General features: G+C 28.1%; 2 protein-coding genes across 2 annotated transcripts; one reads left to right on the forward strand and one right to left on the reverse strand.

Moving 5' to 3' along the window:
* Nucleotides 1–1,158: 1,158 nt before the first annotated feature.
* LOC130441185 (upstream stimulatory factor) lies at nucleotides 1,159–6,270 on the reverse strand. The gene is made up of 4 exons (XM_056774748.1): nucleotides 5,873–6,270; nucleotides 5,189–5,349; nucleotides 3,308–3,561; nucleotides 1,159–1,892 (listed from the first exon to the last, which is right to left on the reverse strand). The coding sequence occupies exons 1-4, from the start codon at nucleotides 5,899–5,901 to the stop codon at nucleotides 1,533–1,535; spliced, it is 804 nt and encodes a 267-aa protein (XP_056630726.1). The 5' UTR covers nucleotides 5,902–6,270; the 3' UTR covers nucleotides 1,159–1,532.
* Nucleotides 6,271–6,334: 64 nt separating this feature from the next.
* LOC130441755 (MOB kinase activator-like 2) lies at nucleotides 6,335–17,626 on the forward strand. Its single transcript, XM_056775541.1, has 8 exons — nucleotides 6,335–6,338; nucleotides 7,011–7,158; nucleotides 9,292–9,455; nucleotides 9,842–9,938; nucleotides 11,881–12,005; nucleotides 13,712–14,032; nucleotides 17,065–17,199; nucleotides 17,398–17,626. Exons 1-7 carry the CDS (start codon nucleotides 6,335–6,337, stop codon nucleotides 17,136–17,138), a joined length of 933 nt encoding a protein of 310 aa, XP_056631519.1. The 3' UTR covers nucleotides 17,139–17,199; nucleotides 17,398–17,626.
* The last annotated feature ends 46 nt before the right edge of the window (nucleotides 17,627–17,672 follow it).

Here is a 17,672-nt window from a genome sequence, read left to right on the forward strand (position 1 = left end):
AATGAATGTCCGACCAAAAAATACAATTTCTCTTCTCTGGACTGAGAATGAATATCCGAAAATCTCGGTCCAAATTGCATTCTCACTGCACCACAAGTTACGTGTTTTTGACTCAACATAACTCTCATATTGGCTACTCAAAGAGGCTTTCGAAAATATCAAAGAATTTAAGCTGTGGTTTCTGATTGTAGGCATTCTTTTATCCCGCCATATGTAATATAGAAAACTACCAGACTGCTAGGGAAAATGGTGAATCAAACAGAAACACAACAAAAGCGATAAAACCAAAAGTAGTAATAAGCTGTCGTGAGGCACTCTCCAGGGTTCGTGAATCTAAAGTTAAGTCTCTGCTTCGTACCTGAATATTATGAATTGAAACAGAACTCTAAGGCAGATCGGCTTGCTAAAGGTGGGACGAAGGGAGAGAATGCCAGCAGACAATAATAGTGCTACTACTGATGGAATTATGAATTATTAAAATATGCCATTGGCACAAGAATCAGAGTCAAATATATATATATATATATATATATATATATATATATATATATATATATGGCAAGGGTCAAGAGAATGCAAAAAAAATACAGAACCCTCCTTCTGGAAGACCATTGAAGTGATAACTGGATATTGTTCGGTTAGCACAGGAGAGTGACAACAAACAACTAATGTACAGAGTGTAATAGAGAAGAACAGACAATCGAGCATCTGCTCTGCCGGTGACCTGCTTTGATGGAGAAACGACGTCAAATACTGAGCATTAGAAATAGAAAAAGACTTCTAAGTGAGAAATGCTTAATATATGGGAACAAGATAAGAGGGTAGTAAGCTAGTTAACTAAGTTAACTTTGACGCCAGTGTAGAAAACAAACTGTGATAGAAAATCCAGAAAAATAACTCATTTTTCAATAAACATTGCACCGTGATTCGTCTAGGAGTGCAGCACTGAATTGGAAAATTTCCTGATGACATCATAAAAAAAATTACGCAGTTCCAAATATCAAAGAAGTTCTAGTGCATGTTGAACTATTGGTGGCGTTGTTAAGATATTGTATTAGTTATCTAAATTTCTCGCTGCATCCAAGAAATTTCTCAAATTAATGGAAAAACTTTTAATCTAATTTCAAAGGCTGAAGAAATGATAGTTCAGGTATGGATTACAAATTTCTATATTATTTGTATAAATATTTTTATTTTTCTATAAATTATACATTAAATATGATTTTTCCAATGAAATCAGTTAACATTTTGATTCTAACATAATGTCCCGTTCAAATTTTAGTTTCCTAAATCAATATAAAAATTATGAATATGTTGATAATAAATGAAATATTTCATCTATGTTACATATATTATATATAAATTTAAAGTGACATTTTGGATTACAATCCAAGTTAAAGCTATCCTTACCGGATTCGAATATTAATTTCATGTATTTTCTAACTAAACAATAAAAAAATTCTTTACAAACAAAATAATCACAACAGAGTCTCCATTTTAATTCTAAAACGACCTTTAAATATTCAACAACATTAAGATAAATCAGTAGGTACATAAAGAATACTATTCTTTTTCAACAAAGCTTTCAATTCTCTATTTTCTTTTTCTAAATTAGTGTTTTTAGAATTAACAATTTCTAAGGTATGAAGCAAATCATTATGTTCACGTGATAACATATCATATTTTTCTGCAATATCTTTCAAGTCCATTATATAATCGCAAGCTTTTGCTAAAATACCACCTTTCGATTGGCCGTCATAATGACCATTAGCTCGAATTTCTCCATTAGTATTTTCTGGCATTATAGATGCTAGTTTCGTTATCCAGTTATTGATTTTATCCCGCCGTCTTCGTTCCACTTCATTATGTGTTGCCCTACGTCTTTCGTCTTTCTAAAAGTAACATTCTATAGTTACAAACTTAACCTTCATCAACAAAATGGAAAAAGAAATTCGGGCGGTTTATCACAAACATGTATATGTTTCGAATGATTATACACTAGAACCCTTCTCATACAACATATAATAACATAAAATATAATATATTCCTAAAATAATCTATGTATATGTATGTAAATAAAAATGTTCTGTATATTATGATAATCCAAACTTTTTTGCGTTCCGACCACACTCTCAGTCCCGAGGGTGACAGATTAGAGAGGTAATTGATCTTGCAAATCGCCACTAACCACCGCTTTGTGAAAATTTTGTCTCTCTGAAACGTATTTCCTCATTTTTCCTAACAAACGGAACTGCACAATATGGATACCTGCCTAATATTTTCTCTACTTACACTTTTACTAGGAAATTATTCATATTTACTGCTATTCACAAATTTTAACAGCTGTGCTGAGGACATCCTTTGCCGGTGAAGATCATAAAAATGGTCTTCACCACATGGAAATTTAGTTTCATATGCAAGAAAGCGATTATATCGACTTTCATATCGAATTTTTCATTAAAATGTTGTTCAAAATGCTTGTAGATGTGGAGTATTTTTATTAAATAAGCTAGATTTTAAAGTGACAATAATATTATAAAGAGCTCATTACAATTGCTGGTTTTTCCACTGCAGGAAGCACTTTTTGTAACAGTAGAAAATTTTCCAAGATGAATAAAAACTACTTACACCCAAATGCACTGATGGATTTGGTTACATTTAGTTAAATAATCTTGCTTCGAGATTTTATTTTTAATGCACTGTTGGCTTTAGTCACAAAACTTGGTGTGACCTAAAAATAGGTCGCTGAATGAAGGACTGGAAAAAACTGTAAATATTTTCTAACTTTATCCTATTCTCTTGGTGTCGCCTCAAGTGAAAATAAAAATCGATATCAAATATAATAAGCAGTTGTTTGACATAATAAACTAGGGCTTTCTAACCAAATTACTATTATATATATAAATATTTTGACACCATTAGTCACAGTTCTCAGATGTATAAAAGAAGAAATAAAGTTAGTACAGCTGTATTCATAGTTCTTTTCTGATGATGTATATTTGGAATACTTTTAGTAGTTTCTATTTCATTTTGTTGGCAAAAGTTATATAATTTCCTTTATTATTTTCATTATTCTACATCTACATATTTTTAAGATGTGCAGTTCTACTATCTTGCCAGATTTTATATAGACACAAAACTGGTTACCTGAACCCAGCAGAACCATTCAAGATATATTGCACCGATTACCGAATAAAGAAGTAAAATGAGTTCGCTAGTTAGGACTACATTTTCAAAACTATGCATTTGGGTGTACTGAACAAATTACAAATTTGATTGGACAAGATATAACTGAAAATATAATTACCTTCTTCATGCTAGACGTGATCGAATTACTACTAGTATCAACAATGGCTGTCCTAGGTGCTATTGCTCTTGCCCCACTTGGTGCTGTGAACATTTCACTAGCATTCCCAATAACATAAAGTTGTCCATTTAAATTATTGCTTATCACTTGAGATACAGGATTATTGAATGCACTAGCACCTGTTGTAACTAATTGTGGATTCGTTTCTACACTGCCATCGTCTACTTGAAGAACCCTGTAGGTAATCATGTTTCCTAAAAACAAAATAACTTTAGTACATTGAATGTTAATGATGAATCTTTTCTGTTTATGGTTTACTTTTGAGTTAATCTCTACAATCCTGATGTAAATTTAGAGTAACTAATTAGTATTAATTGATTTATTGGTTAAAATAAATTTATAAACATTATATGTACAAAAAGAAACTCTTTGAAAAATAATATTAATAGTACAATTTGTTTATTATATGTTGTCCAACTTTACATCAAGCTAGTTCTTAGAATTGTTTATAACAGTTCCTCAAGTTCCAACCACTTTTTAGACGTTAGAACGGAAAGCATAATTTCCCTCTTTCTTTGCTTGGATATATGAGAATGTAATGGTTTTCTCTTAGGTTCAAAAAACATACTGTTATTAGTAGGTGTAGAATTTGAAACAGAAAAAGAAACAAGTAGCCTGTTAACTAAGATACTGTTCTCGGAGCTTGAAAAAGTATTGTCAGTTAGAAGTAGTCCACCTTTGGAACATAAATAGAATGACCTCTCATCCATGTTCCATATTCTTTCCGGTTGTTCTAGAACATCTTGGTCATTTACTAGTAGATCAATTGTTTCTTGAAACCAATGTCTAATTTTTTCTTCAGTGATTCTTCCGATTGTTTTAAAGATATTCATGGACATTTACTTTAGAATAGCTTAAACCAGGCCAAAATAGGATCTCAACATGTTCCAATTGTAGCCACTAAATGTCCACAAATAGCAAGAACGCAATATTTTTTGATCCATTAGTGGCCAGTAAAAATGCACAGGTGGCCACAATAGGATCGTAACATGTTCCAATTGAAACCAATATATGGCTACTAATGGTAAAAAGCAGTATTTGTTGATCTGTTTTTGGCTATTCAATTAATTAGTAATCGAAAATGAAATTAAGTAAGTATTTGATAGCTTAACACCAAAACAATCGTGCAATTTCTATGGATTACTACTTTTGGTTAACCTTGTGAAAAAATTCAAAGAAATATTTTTGATAGAAGCCCAACAAATTTAAAAAATATGAGGGACAATTTAAGTATTTGCTCTAGGACAAATAACATTTGGTTTTTTGCATGTTGACAATGTTAATAATTTCTTCATCCATCACCATCGTCAAGTTCATCAAATATAAAAGGGTAAAACTTAAATCATTTTACCAAAACCCTTTACAATATTTAAAAAATGTGAACAATTTGAAAAAGATAGGTTCAGATCCCCTGTTTTATTTCAAACTACCCCCATATCCTCAGTAACATCTAAACCATAGTTTGTCAGTATTCACCATGTATAAAATGTGATAAAGTCAATATCTGTAGTTTAAACTTCACTTGTAGAATTGGGCCTTAGATGTTTTGTTTCTGTTAATTTTTTATCCATGTTAATTTCACACCTTTTTTTTAGTCCAATGAATGCAGCATTTTACAAATTATCAGCAAATTTATTCGTAAAAGTATCAATTTCACTCCTAATAAAACAATAGACTATTGTCAAGTCCCAACTTATCCTAAATATACCAACTTTAGTCACTGATGATACACAGATTTTAATATAAGCTAATAAATATTTACAAACTATCAATATAAAAATTTTAATACCCTGAATTATTATCAAAGTATGATTAAGTTACCTTCAGCAGATCTTATAGAGTATTGCACTTCGTGGTCAGATGTCTCTAATAAAGTTTGAGGTGAAAGATGTTCCACATTACCATCCTCATCACTGTCATTAATTTGTCTCTTTATGTGTATTTCATTTAATATTAATTTATTATCCACCTCTTCAGACTCTCTAGAAAATGTTAAATAACATTAAAAGCACAAACAAGTTAATAGTCAAATATAAGACATAAATAATGCTTAAACTATGATTAAACGAAATAAATGATAGTGATTCTAATTAATTGAATAAATTTAATTAACAATTCAATGTGTACGAAATACAAAATTTAGGAATAAATTAGTCAATAATAATAGATACAACTGAATAGTAGTTTAAAATTAACCACCATTGAAACTTGAGTTGATAACAAGGAAACAAACAAATCAAAGGTAATATGATTAGTTCATTAAATACCCCTTGCCATAGGCTCATTTCAACAGAAGGGTCATAAATTATCATGCAAATAATATAAAATAGTTAAAATTGACAGTATTATGATACACATAATTATGTATTTGTTTTTAATCGCGGTTTAGTTAATATTAAATGTGCTTTTTAGTTTTTAACACAGACTTCAAAGACTTACATGTTGTATTTCCATGCCAGTAGTTACATAATAAACAAAAATAATGCCAGATAATAGACATCTTACCCAGATTCTAATGGATCCAGCATATCCATGTGTGTGTAGCAAACAATTTTGAATTTTCCTTCTTCAATTTTGGTCACGGGGCCAATGTTCAGGTCATGTGACGCAAGTGAACAAAAAAATTATTGTTTTACTGCGCAGCTCAAGCAATAGATGAAGCCATTTTATTTAAAAGAAAAGGAGAAATTATTTAATGTTTAAATATTTAAGCTATTACTTATATAAATAAAATCCTCCCCATAAACTGCTTTCTGGAAATAATAACATATATTTTATAGCTTTAACTCCTAGACCTAGGCTGTAGTTTCCATTCTTCTCTTTTTCAGTAAATCGCCTTTATACATTTCAATAACTCTAGAGAGCGCACAAACACTCACGTTAACATTCCATAATAAACTATTATATTAGTCCAGAGTTAGTTTTAGATATTTGATACAAAACTAAATCCTACTTAAAATTTGTAAGATGAGTGAGTAAAAATAAACAAATGCAATCGCAAAAATCTCTAACTGTATCGTATTAATATCTGTCTTGTTAATGGTGATATAAAACCATTGTACATTTATTGGATTTTGTTCACAGAATAATGAAGCTAGAAGTTTTTACTTAGTTAATTAGAATAACGAATAAAAGATCAAATACATTTACGTATCTAGCTAAATAGCTTTTCTAAATAAGCCTGGTCAGATAACTAATAATAATAAAAATAGATATAATATTTAAATTAGAAATTCCCACAATTAATAGTAATTAACAATGTATTTAATAAGTAAATTGAAAAATTTTACTGCTCTACATTACTATGGTATATGTTTTAATTTGGTATATAAGACCGTGATCAGAATTAAATATATTTGGCAAAACCTTTTCAAACAAGCTTTTTTGCTTATTACATAGATATATACCTGCATTGTTTACAGAATGATCGATGGTGCGGTGTGAAAACTTAAAACGCGCCTAAAGTGTAGTTCTTAGCAGTTGTCAATAAATAAATATGGAGTGTATTTGTAGAATTACTTTTAGAAATGACAATTTGTCAAATTATGAAGAATTTTAGATTATAAATCAGAATTTGAAACAGTGTAGTGCATAGTAGCTTTAAAAATGATCACAAACACTTCTTAAGTTTTTGTGCCATTAGTTTGTTTGAAAATTAATGGACATCAGCTGAGAAATATTTTTAAATTCTTAATTGTACTTTTCTGTCCATCTATAAGAACAAAAACCAAAATAAGCAAACTGGAGCGATTACCAGAATATCTTCGTGATACCGTGGACTGGTTCATTGGGTAAGTGCGTATTAAAATTAAACATGATCATCGTAGAGAATAAGATCGAAATTTAGTATCACGTTTTTATAAATAATTCGAACATTGTTATTAATTTATTTATTTTCGTTATCTCCATTTGTAGGAGAGATGTAATAGTTGAGTCCGAACAAAAATATAAAAATCGCAATAAATTTTCAAGTGGATGATGCATGACAAAATTTAGTATGTGAAAAATACCAGTAGAATTTAATAATATCTTGTGCAAATTTGGTAACCATTATTTATGAATCATCACAAAAATAATATTGAAATAAAAAGTGTTATAAGTTCGACATTAGATTTATACAAATCAGTCCTTGAGTATTTTAACTTTATAAATAAATTAAAATCATCTATTTATTTTGTTGCAGCATTTTTACAATTAATATTATTGTCGCTTGGTTGTTATTAAAAAATAATTTGAACTTACATAATATTTATTTATGTCATCACTATATTTTCTTACATGATGGATCACCAATAGTTCATAAATGCAGGAATAAATCAAGTAATATAAATTGAAAAGTTATCAAGAATGAGTTGAATTCACATTTAATGTGAATATTGGGGTTTCCCTTTATTCAAACAAACAATATTCTTTATTGTATGTTGATTATTCTTTAGGTTTAATAAACATGTTCTGTCATGTCTTTATTGGTAATATTTCTAGTGAGTCAAATTATTTAGATTTCTTTGAGTAAAACAGTAATCAATGCTTAAAAAATTGGTAAGCTTAATCAAACATGTTTATACTGCTATATTTTGGCAATTATTATTTCTTAATAATTCATATAAAATATTTCAGTGAAAAATCTAGGGAAAATAAAAAGAAGAGAGTAAAAGCTAGTTTAATCAAGATTAGGGTAGTAAAAATTCAATATTTCTCTAAACCATTACCAATTTTTAAACCAATGATTTCTCACAATTTAATACAATAAAGTTAGAAATGGATTCATTGATTCTTCCTTATAATGATTCATTATATATATATATATATATATATATATATATATATATATATATATATATATATATATATATATATATATATATATATATATATATATATATATATATATACTAGGCATCAATCCAAAAACAAGTAAATAAACCCTCAAACTTCTTAATCATTTGTCAAATAATTGAACTGAGTTATTTCTGTAAAACAAAAATTGAATGAGCTAAAGTTAGATGAGTTTAAATTATCTAAGATTTCATGCAAAAGTAATGCAACTATATTAAACTATATTATTAACAAGCTGAATAAAATAATTTTGTAATATAATAAAAAAAGTTATTATCAATTATAATTTCTTATTTCAAATAATTGATATTGTGGAAGATATTATTCAAGTCCCCAAAGCAAAGAAGGTCGACTAACCAACCATTTATTTGTGAAACAAACATTTTTCAATTTGACATTATATCAAAATAATCTGAACTTTTAGAATACCCAAATAAAAAGGTTTCTTAATTTCCTAGTAAATATTATATAATAGGAGAATAGTATATATTAGAAAAACAAACACGATAATTATGCAACATTTACTTTCCTAATTTCCAAAAAATAAGCACAAATTTATTGGGCAAGTAAAACAAAATCTTCTTTGAAAATTCAGATAACACTCAATATTACTTGATTTGAAATCAATTATTTCCATTTCCAGTATTGTTAATATCTAATTTGAGCTATTTGAGTGAATTATGAATCATTTCTTTTTATAGTTTATTCAAAATAAACTATATATCAGTATACTTTTGTGATAAAATACCAAAATATTAGAATAAATATCATTTAGTTGTTCACAAAGCTTATTTGTTCAATATATATATATCCATTTCTTTCTGTACTACATCTGTTTGTTTCAGTCACGTACTCCCAATTTTATATATCTTGCACAATCTGATCTATTCTATTTTTTGGTCTACTAGGAAATCTTTTCTCATTTGGTTTCCATTCTGTAATTTTCCTTGAACCCGCCATTTTTCCATTTTAATTTGTCCTAACCATTGTATTCTTTTTGCTGTAATTGTATTTACTATATCATCATTTTCTAATATATTTTTAATTTCATAGTACTCTATACTCATTATTTGTTCAATATCTTATAGAAAAGCAAGACGTAAAGAGAAAGAAGGAACAGAAACAACTTCAAATGATTCAAAGTTATATTTAGAAGCTACTGTTTTAGAAAGAAAATTGCCAGAAATGGATATGAGACTTTTAGTTGATTTACCAGCTGGTCTTGACTACAATGAATGGTTAGCATCACACAGTAAGTATTTTATATAAGATATAGTTTACTAGATGTTTCATTAATTAAAATAGTTTTATCATTGATTAATAATTTTTCTATGATGAAAAGTTTCCCTCTTATGATAGAAGCAAAGAACTTTTCATAAAAATACACAAAACTTACTATAATATATTACAGCATTTACTGTTTATGTTCTAACTTATTAATATCCAAAATACATAAGTATAAATTTTAATGTCAATTATTGAAATTATCGGAAAGAATTTGGAATTGAGGGATCAAAAAAGCTTTATGGAATTGGTTAGATAAAACCATTAGAAAATTGCAGATTTTTGTTTGATATAATACTTATCTTACATGTATACTATTTGTGAAAAATTCAGTGACAAAAGTTTTCATTTTAGCTATGGCTTTATTTGATCATGTCAATTTAGTTTATGGTTCAGTTAGTGAATTTTGTACTTCATCCAGTTGTCCAGATATGACGGGTCCCGGCCAAAGGTGAGTAATTTATTTTAAGATTTTTATTACTTGAATAAGCTACATAGGGGAACCACATGTTTGAATTCTAAAATACATATTTACAGATACTTGATAGATATGAACTGTAAGCAGGCAAATTTAAATATCCCAGTTATGTCTAGATAAAATTATTTATTCAAGACACAAGATATTGATAAGAGTTATATATAAACAAAATTCTTATTCATTTTTTATCTGAGCTTGGGTTGGGCATAATATACGAGTAGTTAATAATAAATTGTTATTGAATTCTTGAATTCAAAAGTAATTATATATACATTTTATTATTGTAATCAGAATAATAATTGTACTTATCAATGGACTGTATTTTTTATTATTTCTGGTTGTTTCAGTTTTCTTTATAATATTTTGAAAGTCATATTTTTTGTCTCATATTTTAGTTGCTATCATATTGATTCTATTGCAATGATAAGGTGTCAGTCATAATGCTTGTAGTTTTTATGAATTTTTCTGATGATGAATCAAATCTTAAAACAATTCCCAAACTACTGCACAGACAGTTTCTTAGTATCTTGAATATAAAAATATCTATATCCATCATGATAGTTTTTACTATTCTTGAAAACGTCATATTTATTCCTCTGGAAATTATGATATTCGAAATAAACCATATCAACATAATGGGTTCTCCATTGGCATCAAATTTTCAAACTAGACATATGTACATTATCGAATTTGCAAAACATTGGGGATTATAGTGTTTTGGCTTATGTTTTTTAATAAATCATATTCATTGCAATTCTGAAATGATTGGTGAATACTATCTTATCTAATACATATTATATGCTACAGAATAAGTAACTCGAGTTGTGAGAAGTTTGAATCATTATTGTCATTAACAAAAAGTTCTGGTTTAGTCTATTGTCGATGGGCTTGGGTAAATATATTATAGTAAGTCTAAATGAATTGAAATTATTGCTGTTAACTATTTCTTTTATGATAGATTTTAGGAATGTTTCCAAGAAAAATATTGAAAGATACACATTATCAAATCCAATAGCTAATTTGATTTCTAGAATTAGACTAAATAGTATAACACTTGACAATCTCTCAACATTCCTCATTTTTTCAATTAACACTGTACCTATGTGAAGCTTACACTGTTGCTACTTTGGCCCTGGCATCTTGTTATGAATTCTCAATAGATGTGTGGGCACAGAAAATGAATATATGCTACTTTTATTAATTTTTTTACATATAAAAAATTATTCTATGTAATTCTTTATTCTCTATTTGTAAGTTCGTTCATTGATAACTGCTGTTATTTATGAAACCATAATTCTACAATTATTGAGAGTCTTTTGTAACAGACAGCTCTATGAAGTCGCATACTTTTACATCTCTAGGAACACCACTGCTTTAAATTAATCTTGTCATACATTTTATTTATTTATATGATGACAAGATTATCTGTTTAACTGGAATAGAAGAGATTATGTACAAAGATTTATTTGCAAAAGGTTTTATCACTATCTTATCTCTTTGCACTGTAATATTAATACTTATTCCATTATATATAACTGTCAAATATCAAAATAAAAAAATGTATAGGTATGTTGGTAAATAAGCATTCATAAAATTCCTTATTGATTTTTCAGAATTTATATGATACATTATTATAAAGAATTATGAATTTCACTTTCAAAATTTTATTTTTAAAAAAATGTTCTATTTACAAAAAAAGTTACAATTGAATTGAATGAACTCAATTAATTTCAAAAATTGAATTGATAAAATTCTTTGAAATAATATTTATGAAATATGATCTTTTTTACATTTCAATTTTTTGAGTAGTGTATTTTTCTAGATGTAACTGGAGTGTTTTTTTTTTAAGAACACTGGCTTAATTCGTATTTTACTATATAAATCATTTATATTTATATTAAAATTTAATTTTTAGGACTTACTTATGGTTTGACGAAAAAGGAAAAAAGACAAAAGTTGCTGCACCCCAGTATATAGATTATGTGATGACATTTATCCAAAAAACTATTAGTGATGAAACTATTTTTCCTACCAAATATGGTGAGTCAAGTATTATTTAGACTGAAAATTGCTGTTTAACATTTTCCAATATTACATTCCTTCAAATAAAATGAATTACATAAAAATAGTTTCCATTAAGAATTAATTACATTTTGTGAGGAGTGAAAATATCTGATATATTGATATACACATTGATTTTATACTTTTTGCTTTTTGAATTTTTTGCATGTTAACAGTAATTTTAATGGCATCTCCTAGGATATATCTGATAAGGATTTTGTTAATTTTATTTCTTATTTAAATTTGAATGTAAATGTTACATTTTATGTGATTAACATTATGTTTTTATTAATTTATCGGCATTTTATTACTAAGATAACTCAATTTAGCCTCTTATATTTATTTATTTCCCAATTTTATTATACAGGATGAGTCATGAGGAACTTTACATCCTACTACCATATGTAGAGTCTCTCAACGAGGATATCAAGTGGCCACTAAAAAGTGTCAACTCCTCTTCTCTATTAATTAACAGAGTGATTTGTGAAATTTTAAGTGGTTATAGTGTACACACATTTAATTTTTTTTAATTTTATCATTATTCAGTACACTACTATCAAGCATTCAACTGGTATTAGTTAAATTTAGAAATTCCAGAACTGGCTTTGAAAAAATCAATTTAGTGATTCGTATTGAATATTGCACCATGTATTATATTTTTTGCAATGCAATAAGTGATTTACAAATTACATAAATAACCAATAAAAACAACAAATGCAACAAAATTGTCGCATTTTTATTCAATAACGACAAACACCAAACAACAAAAACCAGTAACTAATAACAATAAATAAGAACAGAAGAAAATTCAATAATTGCATCAAAATAAAAATAATTTATAGCAGCTCTACCAATATTATTATAGAATTCATAAACAAAAATGAAGTCGGCATATTATGTGGTCAAAAACTGATGAGGTATTTTAAACGAAAGTAACAAAAACTCAATTAAAGCTAACATAATAGTACATAATGTAGATAATGTAGACAATAATGACAATGGGTATAAAATATTGAGAAACGTAAATGGTGAATGCCAATTATTATCTGACATAACATTTTAATCATTTACAATCAACATCTACACGAGGTTTGACTTTTCAATAAATTTAATTTATTATTTATTGAAAATGATGCCCTAATGAGATTTTTGCCTATAAATTCAAAATTGAAAAACTATTGATTCTGCTGTTAGAGATAATACAAATATGTAGTTGGATTTATATTTGTTCAAATTAATACATTATGTGATACGACATTAGGGTTGTTCTATTTTTGGCAACATTTGATGGTTCACTAAAAATTGGATGAAAGTGCGACAACTTTGTCGCGTATATCGTTTTCATAGGTTATTTATGTAGTTTGAAAATCATTTATTGTATTTGAAAATATACTATACATGGTGCAATATTCATTATGAATCCCTAAATCGATATTTTCAAAGCCAGTCCTGGAATTTCTAAATTTAGCTAATACCAGTCGAATCCATGATAGTAGTATGCTGTATGGTTAATCTCATGAATCACCCTGTAAATTTATAACCGTTATTAGTGTTATTTAACACTTTAGGAGCCTCATGATATTTTCCCTGAGGGGCTTTACATATAAAAGTATCTAAAGTTCTTCGTGACTCAACATGTATGTAAATAGAAGTAAAATAATTTAATTATTATATTTATATTTTAGCAAATGAGTTTCCCTCGTCTTTTGAGTCAATAGTGAGAAAAATAGTTAGGTTGTTGTTCCATGTGATGGCGCACCTTTATGCCGCCCACTTTAAAGAAGTCGTTATGTTGGGTCTTCATGCCCATCTTAATTTGACTTTTGCCCATTTGACTGCTCTTCATTATCGCTTCTCATTAATAGAACTAAAAGAAACAGAAATACTACGAGACCTCGAAGTCGCGCTTAAATTGACGGAAGATAACACACCAGAAAATGTTAATAATAGTGACAAATCCGAATCTTCGGATGTAGAATCGAAAATTACCTTAACAGAAGGAAGCTGTAAGTAGTAAAACATTATATAGTAAAGTAGTCTTTCATTTTTTATTTATTTTTCACATAAATAGATAATATATAGTTTTTAAGGAACATTTCCTTAAATAATAAATTGTTTTTGAAAATATTTCATACCTAGTTTTATTTCATAGTATAAGTAGACAACTGCATGTTATTAATTTTCTTTTACTTTGTAATTATTTGATGTCTTCATTCTTAAAATAAATCAGATATATTGAATGATCTTAAGTGCTTCGTTTTAATTGTTTATTAATAATTTATTAAATAGATGAGGGCAGTTTCAGAACCAAATTTGATCCTTATGACAGATGCAAAATAAAAATTTATTATTATACAAAAAAAATTGAAAGACATGATTATTTAGATAAAAAAATATCTACTTTTGCAACTACAATTGCTTTAATAATTTTTCTGTAACAAGAGGGTAAACAGATATTTAAACATAGAAATTATATTATAATTGATAGGATAATTTCCGATTTATTTGAAAAGGATCTAAATAGGAACAAAAGTAGTTCTATTTTGAATGTTCTAATATTTGAAACTTCTTAGAATAATAGTTGAAAAAGCTAAAATTTTTTGAGTGCATTTTACATCTAATGGTTAAATACTTGATATATTTATCAAAAACTAGTACACACTCCAAATAAGGTAAGTGTCAAAAACATTTTTTCTTAAAACAGATATTTTGATATGATACAGTCTGATGGCAATAATAAAGTTCATTATTCTTTACTAACGGTGATAATCAGAAACTCACCCACTTAATTTCATTTACCACTGAAAGTTGAACTTGAATAATTGTAATATTTATTGTTTAGTATTAATAGATAGATTTGGTCACTGAAACAATAAAAATGATTTGGTAAAGTTAATTTATTCCCCCCATGTTTTGCATTGAGATTGATAAATTAATTGGCCTGAATTTACAGAGTGAAATAAACTTGGGATTTCACATGGATCTAACATCCGTTCTTTCTTTGACTCTGCGACATTTTTCACTTAGATCCAAAAACATCAAACTATGATTCACCACTCCATAAAATTCTCTCGCACTATTCAAATGGGAGTCCAACTTTTATGTTCTTTAGCCCATCGCAACTTCTCAATTCTTAAAAAACTCATTTTTAATCTTTCTTTTCTATTATTTGTAAAACTTTTTACAAATTTTTTAGTTACGATATTTTATTTTATTTGCTTTCTTTTAATTTTCGGGTTTTTAAACTAGACCACTTTTGAAACATTGATTTCAGTGTCCCTGTTAAGCTTCACTTGGACTTCTAGTTTATTTAGGTCACTTTGGGAAATGCTGTATTTTTTTATTGGAAAAATTGTCTGATTTCAACATTTTATGCCATTTTGCCAGATTTTTTTACTTTTCTTTTTTTATTCAATTGTTGCCTTAAATTATTTATCTGTCCTTTGAAGTCAGAGGTTCTCAAACTTTCAAAATGTTATGCTTTTGATGGAAATGTATATAGGTCCCTGTTGTTTGTACCCTCTGCAAATTCCCCCGGACCATTGGAACCACTGTTGTTTTATCAAATAAAAATTGACTGTTATTGATATTTTTATGCCATTTTGCCATGAAAATCTGCAGGATATTTCAGTTAATGGTTTAGTAGTTTTGTAAGATCAAAACCTAAGAGAAGCACTGTGGTGGTGCTTTCCTGACAGGATGAGTCCAATAAGTTCTTTTAAAACTTTAATACAGCCAGATTGAAAAAGTATTTGGATCTCCATAAAAACTACACTACACTACAACATAAGAAGTTCAAAATCAATATCCACAGGAACTTCCATATAGCAGACACCACTCGAGTGCACTAGAGGGTTTACCCTATTGTGCTTGCTTTTTACATAATTACCAAGCTCTAGAATATCTCGCCATGGAGTTCATTAAAATTCTGTAATTAGAAGGCAAGTTGCAGATATCGAAAACAGCTTTGATAATCTTACTTTGCACTGTAATGTAATCCCTAAAGTACATACATTATGCATGCTCGTTAACAACTATTTATGCATGTTAAGATGATAATCAAAATTGTTGATCTTATGAACAGATTATTTTTTACAGTGTTTCCAAAAGCAAACTTGATATTGATAGGTATTTTCATAATAATAACTTATTATTGTTCTCTATCAAATATACTGCCAAGCATAAAATTAGAGTCACCTTGTAGTTTTAAGTTATTTGAAATATTTTTGTTTCTAGGATTTTTTTGTTGTAATATAGTTTGCAAACTGTTGTTGAAAGTTTATTGAATGTAATGAAAACAAATAATTTTACTTGGCTATGATTTTCGTTGAAAATTCTTCCCTCCTCTGGGAGTGATAACAGCTTGCAAACGACGAGGAATGATTTGGATCACATTCTGCAGATGACATTTCTCCAGAATTTATGGAGGCCGCCTTATGTCTCCATAAACCTCTCCCTATCTCATCCCAAATGTGTTCAATGGGGTTTAAGTCTGGACTGCAAGCAGGTCAAACAAATTGCGTGAATTATAGTATCAAAATCATTATTTAAAGTATTTCCAGTATTAATATTTATGTAAGTAGTTGCCCATATGGCAATATTCTGCCTAGAAATTGAAATGAAGGTTGCAGTAAGCGGAGTCCCTAAAAACTCTAAATTAACCAAACATATAATAATTGGTACTCCGGTAAAAGTATTAGATTGAGGTATGAAATTTAAAGTATTTGATTTAGAAAAAAAAATTTTTCTTACTGGACCAGTGTATTAGGATCCATAAGATATTGGGCACTGTTAATTGTCAGATGATGTCCTTTTCAGCAACATACGATTCTGAAGTAATGGATGTTGCTGAATATATTGTAAAGAATAAAGATTAAAAAGAAAAGTATATATTGACACACACATTAAGATGCCACATTCAATTTGGTAAACTAATTTGTTTCTGATAATTTTATTGGACCACCATGGCAAATCAGCTTTCAATTTTTAGAGTAGTAACCACAATTAACATTTGACTTATGGCTTGATTTGTCTTTAGGTGAATTGAACGAGGTTATGGAAGGACAGTTAAGGTTGGATCAATCAAAAAACATTCAGTCATCAACAGATTGAAGCCTTCTGGTTCTGAAGCGAGAGGGATAAAGAACGAGCATTGAGAATTTTCTTAATCTAGGTAAATGCATTGGTATCTCTTTGTAAAAGGATGTAATATATAAATATGTAAAGACATTTGTTATTCATAAATAAGGCATCATAATGTTCACTTGCATATTATTGTTTTACATGCTTTTCAGTTGAACGATTCTCATATATTTAGATTTAATACTGTAAGTTCATTGTTTATGATTAATTTTCATCTTTCGTATTTCAGATCGTGTTAAATATTAAGCAAGAGGTTCTAGCTCATATATACATATATATAATTGGAAGGGATATTTGTTCTATATCCGTTCAGCTTTCTCAAGGACAAATAATTATTGGTAGATACGCAAATATTAACTTGTAAATTTGCACGAAATATTTCAGAAATCTACGTTTATGCGGCTCGAAGGACCAAAATGTTATTTATTTATTGTTATCAATTAAATGTTTGGAACCTTGATTAGTTATTATTTGAACATATCCAATATACCTTCTGAGGAACTG

This window comes from Diorhabda sublineata, chromosome 3, assembly GCF_026230105.1.
Source record: "Diorhabda sublineata isolate icDioSubl1.1 chromosome 3, icDioSubl1.1, whole genome shotgun sequence".
In the NCBI taxonomy this organism is placed as follows: Eukaryota; Metazoa; Arthropoda; class Insecta; order Coleoptera; family Chrysomelidae; genus Diorhabda; species Diorhabda sublineata.